The sequence below is a fragment of the Anguilla rostrata genome, chromosome 1 (genome assembly GCF_018555375.3).
Source record: "Anguilla rostrata isolate EN2019 chromosome 1, ASM1855537v3, whole genome shotgun sequence".
Classification (NCBI taxonomy): domain Eukaryota; kingdom Metazoa; phylum Chordata; class Actinopteri; order Anguilliformes; family Anguillidae; genus Anguilla; species Anguilla rostrata.
The window spans coordinates 15,851,479-15,861,312 of NC_057933.1; the positions used below are offsets into that span (position 1 = coordinate 15,851,479).

General features: G+C 40.0%; 1 protein-coding gene across 8 annotated transcripts; it reads right to left on the reverse strand.

The window, feature by feature from the left end:
- Window positions 1-2,771: 2,771 nt before the first annotated feature.
- cdca4 (cell division cycle associated 4) lies at window positions 2,772-9,587 on the reverse strand. 8 transcript variants are annotated; one of them, XM_064325109.1, is made up of 4 exons: window positions 9,428-9,584; window positions 6,632-6,669; window positions 5,446-5,518; window positions 2,772-4,937 (listed from the first exon to the last, which is right to left on the reverse strand). In XM_064325109.1, the coding sequence occupies exons 1-4, from the start codon at window positions 9,505-9,507 to the stop codon at window positions 4,076-4,078; spliced, it is 1,053 nt and encodes a 350-aa protein (XP_064181179.1). In that variant the 5' UTR covers window positions 9,508-9,584; the 3' UTR covers window positions 2,772-4,075. The 8 variants fall into 8 exon arrangements, with proteins under 8 accessions (XP_064181179.1, XP_064181191.1, XP_064181172.1 ...); XM_064325121.1 differs by having other exon boundaries at window positions 5,382-5,518; window positions 6,600-6,669; window positions 9,428-9,536; XM_064325102.1 differs by having other exon boundaries at window positions 6,632-9,559.
- Between the last annotated feature and the right edge of the window lie 247 nt (window positions 9,588-9,834).

The following is a 9,834-nucleotide window of genomic DNA, read 5'->3' on the forward strand; positions in this document are numbered from 1 at the left end:
AGGAGAGGAGATTTCATTGATGAGTGGGCTTGGTTCTGAGTAATAGGCCAGCTGGGTGGACATCTTTATAAGGACTGCTCTGTGACTATCAGGCGGCAGTGTGTTTCATGTGAACCACGCACACTGGACGAAGTGAATACAGCCCCCAAAATGTGTGACTCACCCCTATGAGACTGACATTAGTCACTTATTAGGCAAAAGAGCTTGGTGTGGTGCAGAGGGCTGAGACCAAGCACAACACCTCTATCCATCTAACAACCTCACATTATGACCAACAGTGAGTAATCTTTCAGATTACAGGGCCCTCCGAAATAAAATTGTAAAAAATGTTGTAGAAAATAATATTATAGAAATTCTATTACATTTATTCCATTATTTATAATATATATAATTTTATATTTTATACAAACACAAGTGCATATTTGCCCTGTGGTAGATTGGCAGCCTGTCCAGAATGTATTCCCGCCTCTCACCTAATGCACGCTGGGATTGACTCCAGCACCCCCAGCACCCCCTAAAAATCAAAATAAATAATATGCATACACTTACTATTAGGGAGTTATTACTGTGAACAATAGACATTTGTGACCATCGACTAGTAGCTGTTTGGAACAGACTCATGGTTTTTTTTTTTTTTCCGTTTCTTGTAGGACACCGTTAATAAAGACATGCCACTATTTGAATCGTGCAGATTACGAGATTATAAAACGTCTTAAAAGTAAAAAAAAAAAAAAAGCATTGCATGGGCCATACCTGCCATCCCCAATATTACTGCTCTCCTTCTTTAATTTTGGCCATTTTCCACAGCTTCTAAAACAAGACCAGGTCAAACCCTTGTATATGGCTGGACCATAGACATACGTATATGTCTATGGCCTGGACCGGCCGACCAATGGTATATCTTCATAACTCGGCCGACCAATGGTGTTATTTCATCACTCAGTCACAGACATCCGTGTTTGTAGAGCTCGCCCCGCTGTTGCGCTCCAGCCAACAATATAATCAAGCTGTGCAACATTTAAAAATACTATAGCATGTCAACGGTGGTAATCAAACAGAAATTTACATGCGAGTGCCGCTTGTAAACATCGCTGCAAATTTTTGTCTGTGCTTAATTAGTGGCAATTAATTTATCAATTCAGGTTACTGAGGTAGTGCAGATGAGAATTTACCCCCTCCCACCCGACCAAAGGGATCACAGAGCTTCTACACCCTAGCTCCCCAGTGGTGGAACGAACTCCCTGTCCCTCTTCGAACCTCCCCCTCACTACCCATCTTCCGCCGTGGCCTGAAGACTCATCCCTTCAGACTATACCTGGACTAACTACCACCACGCTGTATATTTCACTCTAAATCCCGCCCCCCCTCCCCCTTTTTTTCATGACACTTGTTACATGTTGCCCCATCCCAGCACTTTTTGGTTATTTGTATTTGTCCTAATACTGTAGCTTATTCTTCTGCCTAGTTGGCTTTGCAGAGGTTAGGTCTGAATGGTGTTCACTGTGTGAACTAAACTGTGTTCTTGGCTAGAAATAGCTGTACAAAATAAGTATTGTATCTTATTGAACCTGTGTTTAGTAGTTGTCAATGACCATGAAATGCACTTTTGTACGTCGCTTTGTATAAAAGCCTCTGCCAAATAAATGTAATACGAAGGAGATCATTGTTTGAGAAGGGGCTTGACAAAGAGGCTATCACGACATCTAGCTGGCGGAGGACTGAAGTACAATGCACGAAAACAGGGGGAGACAAACTAATAGCCCTACTTGTCTGCTTCTTGTTTGTACCTCCTTTTGTTAAGCGTGTTAAGGCAAGTAATAATGGCGTGTTAGTATGGCCATTTTTACCGAGTCGAAAGTTAAAAAACAACAGTGATAAGACGTGTTTTAAAGATGTTTTGGCATTTATGGCTTTCCATACTCCTCCATCTTTGCACTGTCCACCAGTTAGATATAATAGTTAATAGCCTTCAAATTCAAGTCGAGTAAACAGGATGGAATTTGCCTTCGCAGCAACAGCCAGAATAAAACAACAGGCTAATGCTAACCGCAAAACACATTAAGCAAATTTTTTTATAGTGCAACTGGGCTGAGATTTTCTTCTGTTATTCAACATGCAGCAGTAAACCCGGATTTACATATCCATTAAATTTACGTAGATGAACGGTTGTACGTAGACACAGAGATTATCCCTTTACCAAACCCAATTGTATGAAAAGTCGGTTCAAATACATTCCTTTATCTTTAATTGCGCCGTCTCCACATAACTTTCGGATCATAACTTTTGTTAAAGTATGTGCATTTACGACATATGTCAACTGTCTCTAAAATAAATTCTAAAATCAAAAGCCTCAACCTCAAATTCGCTCAGCACAGTGACTTTTCCTTAATGGATAAATAAATTGAGTCTGTCATGCTCTGAAACATGATAAAAATAAAACGTTAGCAGTTTAACTAATAGTTGAGGTTTCAAACAAACCAGTTCCTCTAACCAACAGTTGAGGTGTCAAATAAGTCAATTGCTTCAACCCACAGTGTGTGTTGAGTCTTTAAAAAAATATATTATCAGGTAATAGTGTGTCTGACATTCCTGGTAGCACTACATTGTATTTCGCTCTGGCTAAGCTCATCTGCTCAATGCCTGCAGTCTCTCATAATAGCATACAATTTGCGTACGAAAACAACTGGTTATAAGCGCAAGTGAAGCAGTCATTCGTTTCCATCAGAAGTGATATGGGCTTTTATTGAAGTGATAAAAATGACAAGTCGGTGTTTTAAATATTTTGTACCTTTTATTAAAAAATATTTACAAAATGCTACAATGTATATAAAATGCATATATCTACTCCAATTAAGGTATTAAATGCCAATGTTCTAGATTTTAATTCTGGGTTTGACTAGCAGTTTAAACTGCAATGACATCATTCAAGAGTATGGTTATTGTGACTTTGATAATACTGGCTGTTCATTAAAAAAAAAAAAAAGTTTGCCTGAGTAATCTTTTAGCCATAATGATGGTCAATAATTGGGAGTATCTCGTAAGATTTTTAAAAACAAGAAAATGCTCACATTACTCAATGATTAAAAAACATTAAATGAACCTTTGTTTGATTTTTATATACTTGAATACTGGTTAAGACATTGTGTAACACTAACTGCATAGAAAATGGAGGACCGCACATTCCTTCAACGAGGAATGATAGGTATACATGTCTAATTAGAGAAGGCCTTAAATTAACTGAAAAGCTGATTCTACGTTGAGTTGAATAAAACTCCACACTGACTTAATTCCAGTCAATAAATAAAATAAAATAAATAAAAAAAGTAATAACTTATCTGGGTCAGACCCATAATTCTTCATTTGTAACAATACAAATATAAGAACATATGGCTTCTTAAAGCATAAAGCAGGTGCTAACCAAACTTAATTCAGATGTTTCTGTTTGACTCATGAGTGTCCTGCTTGAAGGAGAAGAGATCGCGAATATTACCAAAGCACTGACAGAATAAGGTGCCTTCCATCATTTGCTTTGAAAATCCAAATACTTTTAACCCTTTTCAACTCATACCTGACACCAAACCATAAGACACTGGCAGGATCTCCACACAATGGAACAGTCTTTCTTTAACTCTCATGTTGACAATCAAATGAAGCAAAAAGTACTGTAACAGTTCCCAAGTTGTGTGTGTTGTAAAAATATATATTTATATGTACATGTATATATATTTTAATCTTTTTTCTTTCTTTTTTTTAAGAAAATATTTGTTGCTTTAGAAGGTCTGGTATATGACTTGTTCTGTTCATGATGTATGTAGTGTAATGACATTCCAAAGTAAAAGTGACAATAAATTAAAAAAACATAACCAATAGTTTTAAAAAAGCGCACATAGAAAAATGGAAACATACAGAAAGTATGTAAATGAAATTATAATGGCCAGCCTGTTGAATCTCAACCCACTGCACAAATATCCTTTTTAAGAGAGGGTTCTCGATTTAACACACCTTCCATGTTAAGTGAGTGTATACACAAAGAGATACATGTGGACACATGTTAAAGTCTATGTGAAGGTCCTGTTTATGAGCCCACAATGATCTCCATGATGTGGTCCAGTTCATTAAGATCAGGCCGACAGCTGGAGTTGGAGCTGATGGACGATGGCCCGTGTGAGGACAGACTTTCCAGAAGGTCGTAAGGTCCCATTTTGGGTGTGCTCTGCATACCCGTCAGCATGGTGTCCAAGTCATAATAAGAGGCGTCAACATCTGAGAAGAGCTCCTCTAGAGCAGGGTCTGGACTGGGGACAGGATTCTTGATCTCAAATGTGCCAAAGACCTGCTCTGTGGTCTTAGAGTCCTCTTCCAGCCTCTCTTCCTCCTCCCCTGATCTCAGACCGCAGTCCTCGTCGTCGTCGTCCTCTTCCTCCTCGCTGGTCTCCTTCAGGTCCTCTTCCTCCCAGCAGGGACCGATGCCTAAGCTGCCGGGCATGTACGTGGAAGGTGTCTCGGGGGAGACGGAACACAAGGTGTCATCCACGACTACCTCTTCCGGGTGGCATCCCTCGTAACCGATGACCGAGAAGGGCTTGGGCTCCTCGTCCTGGTCGCGCGCCGACGGCCGGCACAAGATCTCTGTGGCGACCAGGCGGTCGGCCGGGTTCTGGGCGGCGTTGAGGGCCTCGGTCATGATCTGCCAGCTGCCGTCCTGCGTCATCTCCTCCTGGATCTGCCGGACGGTGTTGGCGATGAGCACCGAGCGGCACAGGTTGGGCTCCACCAGCATGTGGCACAGCTGCAGCTTGATCAGAGACATGTCCAGCAGGGACTGACGCTGCAGGTTGTAGGAAGACGCCATCTTGACGCTCGCCGGGTGCTCGTCTGTCGCTTCGTCGCCAGCGTCGGAAAATTTGCGTTTCGTGCCCTTTGGAAACATGTTCGTTCTATATGGAGGGAGAAACCGAAGAAGAGAGCTGGTTAGTACGTATACAAGCCTGAAAAGGGATATAAACATTCAACATAAACACATTGAAAAGAACATTAAATAACTAAATGTACATTACTACAAATCACTTCATTGATTTATAATGCAAAGCCAAGATGACTGAAAAAAAAAAAAAAAAAACTTCTACTTTCCCAAATTATCCACATTTCCATCATGTAAAATTGAGCTGTGTTACAGAACACATACCCTATATTACTAAATGTTGTAAAGGCTACACTAGATCTACGAAGAATGCTTCTAAACGGCTACCAGCAAAAAAAAAAAAATATTTAAAAAATAAAACCTACATCTACATACGTTAATGCCAGTTTACAAAAAGACAAAACTCTGAAGCCGTATACTGTATAAGCATACACATTTTCTTGAAGTTGTAGTGCTCTACCTTTCCTGTTGAGAGGCACAGGATTTAACATAGCAGCTTCCTCCAGAGCGCAGCGCTTCAGTACCTTTGCACTAGCGACAAACAGCTTTTGTTCTGCACTCTTTCTGCACATTTTAGGCCAGTCAGAAGTAAGGTTCCTGGTGGGCGGAACAACCAAACTTTAAACAGCCCCCCTGATCGGCTGAAAAGTACAGCATGTTACTACTAACAACCTTTCTTGTCAAGTCTTCCTCAAACACTTAGCCAATACCATGTCAACTAACTTACTCTTTTGCCCCACACTCATTGAATTGTTTAAATCATGCACAGATGCCATGGTAGAATTACTACTCTTTTCTCTCTTTTTGTTTGCTAATTTACTGGTAGTCATTGAAAACTGAACGTCACACATACAAGCCAATACGACAAAAAAATGGATTGCAGGCAAACAGGTATACAAATTAAGTAAAATATCTTATTTAATTGCTGATCAACTTTTCTTTTTTTTCTTGATATGCAGGACTGCAGACCATTTCTGCCCTTGCAAGGAAAAATATGATCAAAGAAATGAAATGCGTCTGGGCACCAAAAAAAGTTAATAGAATACATCACATTAACTCTAAATGGAGGCATTTCATTGACCCTAGAGGTAATTTACCAAATTAAAGACAGAAGTAACAAAAGGTCCAGCACAGTCGCAAATCAAGCCAAATTTATGATGTCTGAGAAATTGCTATAATTTATTTAACTTTAATTTAAATAAAAATGATTTACTTTACACACAACTAAAAAGCTACTTAAATACAATAAATGTATCAATTAATGTGCATTTGACATCAATAATCTATTGCTACTGTATATAGATGGGTTGAACGTTTCAAAAGGAAAGGGTTTTTTTTTTTTTTTTTTTAAACTGAACTAAGCCCCAATAGCATGTCATTATCAAGTTACCAGCTACACAACTGTATATAGAGCCAAAAATCACTCTTTATCAGAGATAAGTGCGATCAAGAAAAACAGTATTTTGGGCAGAACATAGGTTTCAGAGTCATTTTAAAACGGTGCTTTTGACACTCTCTCTGATATTTAATCCTATGTTGAGAAAATTGGTCTTATAAAGAAAATGCGTAACAGACCCCATACACAAGCAAGGTCACCTATGCCTTTTATCAACATTCAGTTAACACAGTATTTAAATCAAATGGCAAACAGAGACAAACTGTACAGTACTGTACATACATCTAGAATTGAAACGAGTGTTGGACACTTGCCTCCAGTCACGGGGCCAGCCAACCAGGGCTGCTGGAGCCTAAAAGTAACAAACATGCAGCTAAAGCAGAGAAAACACATGACAGTAACCAGCACGTCAGTGAACATTACATCCAATGTTACTCTACTGTGTCCGTGGAAATGACATAAGGTCATGTGTGTTTGGTTAACCATTACTACTCACCCACGTGTATCAACCACTAGGGAAATGAAAGGGATTTCAAAAAGGGGGGGGGGGGGGAGATATGAGAAGCAAAAAACAAAAAAAAAACAATCTGAATACAAATAGGCACTGGATTTCTTGCCTTAAAAAATCAGTACTCTTCCATTTTGTTTTAAAAAAAATCATTAATTGCAGGCGAACAAAGACAGAGATCGATGGAGTTTTTGGGTTTCAGGGTGTAAATCAACTTTTCTTAAAGCCCTGATCATACAAGAGGCCTGAATTACACCCCCACAATCTGGGGACACTGGACACAACACAGCAGGGCACAGATAGGTCTCAGTGAAGGCATGGGAATTTGTCCTACCTGACACAAGTCCGACATCCCAGCACTGAAGTGACATCACAATACAAGCTGATACACTGTATCAGCTGTGGCTGGACTAAAAGCTACAACCGCCATAAAGATTGAATGCATTAGGCGTGTGCAACAGTGTGCACTCCGTACCTTACCCTGCCTGCAGAAATTTTCAAAGACAAAATTTACTGCAATGTTTTAAAAACACATTTAGGACTTTTAACTGAAATCAAAAGCAAGTTAGATGCAACAATTAAACATTAAAAGGTTGATTCAGTAAGCATTTCTCTCCTATATTTCCCCAAGACAACCCTGAACCTACATACAAAGCACACAGTCACACTCACTTCTGTCATTTTTCTGAAATGGAAGAGAACAGTCAAATTTAGCAAATATGAATCCATTCCTGTGCCAAACGGTGTACAGGCATCTTGTTGCAAACAGATTTTCTGGAGGCCATCACTAGTACAGATAGTTGAAATGTTGATCAATACAACACCTGCAAAGCCCCAATAGATTAACAACTATTAGGGGGGAGGAAGGGATCATTCAACTGCTCAATATTCACACAGTCCTTTCTTCTCAGGTATTGACTTTGTGCAGTCGACTGTTAAAATGTGTACACTGTGAGTACATATCTAGGGGAATATAAAGCATTGTGAGAATGTTAAGGAATAATCAATTGTTTAATAATTTGGTTCTGCAAATTTTCAGCTGCCCAAGTGGTGCACCACCTTTGAAAAAAAGACAAGCCATACCAATATGTATTCTATTTTAATGGCCTGAAGTCTGAAAATGAGAACAAAATGAAAAATAGGAATTTATTATGAAGTAAGAGGGAATTATGTAGACAGAATTGGTTAATGTCCAAACTAGGACACAGCCACTGCAAACCTGGAAAATGACCATAGTCATAGAAAAAACATTACTAAAAAATATTATAACACCCATAAATGCCACAATGAACAACCTGGCAGCAAAAGGATAATTACATGTAAATTAAATAGACAAACAACCGCTCATGTTCAACATTATGTTGATGAGACTGTAGTTAAATAGGGGGCATTCAAAAGTGAGCATTTGGGAATAAACTACACATAAATGGACAGTAATAAATATCTGTTAAAGTCAAATAAATATATTTACAGTTACTGCAAAGTGGGGTTATATAACAAACTTCATTCTAACGAATAAGTAAATGGTTGGTACAGGAATTTCGAGAGTGGCCAACCTTCAAACAGCTTATAGCCAGCAAATATGCCGACACCCCAATATGGACGACGGATTTTCCAACAATTTATATAAGAAATCTCGGTTTCGGATAGGTCGCGAAACCGTTCACTGTTGGCGGCCTAGATCAGCTGAGGATCTGTACCCGTGGCAAAAATCCATAATATTTCCTGCTGGGAGATTCGTCAGCCCTGGCAACAACTCCACACTGCGCTCCTTTCGCCCTCTACAGGCCAGAAGGATCGTTACACCTGAAATATATCATGTCACTCAAACACAGGTGAAGAAATGGTTCCTGGGTCGACCATTCGGACATTTCGAAAATCCCACCCAGTATAACCCTCCAAGCCAGTTAAGGTGGCACGTGAAATATGCCACATGTAAAATTTAATTGATCCGCCTCCTTCCATCTCAAAATAAATGTAGCTCCACCCAAGCGACTACCCACTTCCCCTCCCCCACCATATTGACGTTGTTGGTATTCCCCTACCGGTTTAGTTTTTGACTGATCAAAATACCATCAATATACAAACGACAGCTCGAACTTCTACTCAAACGATGTAACGAGGACAAAGAAAACCGGGGACCATCACTGGCGATTGGACCCAGTTGTACTTCCCCAACCTTTGCCACCACCGCGTGCTTTGTCTTCTACGCCAAAGCCAAGGCACGCAAAATGAGCTAGCGAGCGGAGGCGACAACAAGGAGGGAAGCCATTTTGAATTTTGCTAACTCCTTCTCGTCCAGTTAGCTCTAAAACCTTAAATATAACGCCACCGACCGGAAGTTCAGTGAACCCATTGCTTACAGTCAGAGACAACACATCTATACATTTATTTATTTCGGACCACATACCAATCCTCATTGATCATGTTTTACCAGTGGTAAAAGAACCGCTGAGCACTTCCGCATAAAATTCGTGAGCGCTAGCTTACTTAGCATAGCACCCTCTGACTCATCCCCAAGTTTCTTCAGTATGTCGAGCTAAATACCGTTCACTCATTAAAAGAAGTGAAAAACAAAAAAAATCAGCTCTTCTTTACTTACCTTATCGGTGTATTATTCTTTACTGACGGTGGGCATAAGCTCTTCGTTAGGAAGTGAGTATCTTGTGAGGTTGGGATCATTAAAGGCACAGCGCTCCCCCTCTCTTGGTTTCCTCAGCACTGATACAGCCAAAAGCAGCTACCTAGCGCCCAGCTGCGGCAGAAGGAAGGGTGAAGTGGGCGGATACGTTGCAGCTTGATCGACAGGCTCTCGCTTGAGCCAGGAATACGCGAACAAAAGCCGTACTCACAAGGAACAAGGGATTGGGTCATTTAGATTTGACTGCATTTCTGTGACTAACGCATTACAGTATTTCCAAAAAAGTAAAACAATGATTGTAAAGAATAAACAAGCGGGGACGGACATGATCTTTGACTGTGAACAGAAGAATATCTGGAAGAAGCATA

Excerpts from the sequence above, each read along its gene's own strand:
- cdca4 (XM_064325102.1), bottom strand. The coding sequence starts at position 6,803 with ATGGTTAACCAAACACACATGACCTTATGTCATTTCCACGGACACAGT. Across the intron at positions 5,519-6,631 it reads GGCTGGCCCCGTGACTGGAG|GAACCTTACTTCTGACTGGC; the intron begins GCAAGTGTCCAA and ends TCCGCCCACCAG. Across the intron at positions 4,938-5,445 it reads TGTTTGTCGCTAGTGCAAAG|AACGAACATGTTTCCAAAGG; the intron begins GTACTGAAGCGC and ends CCCTCCATATAG.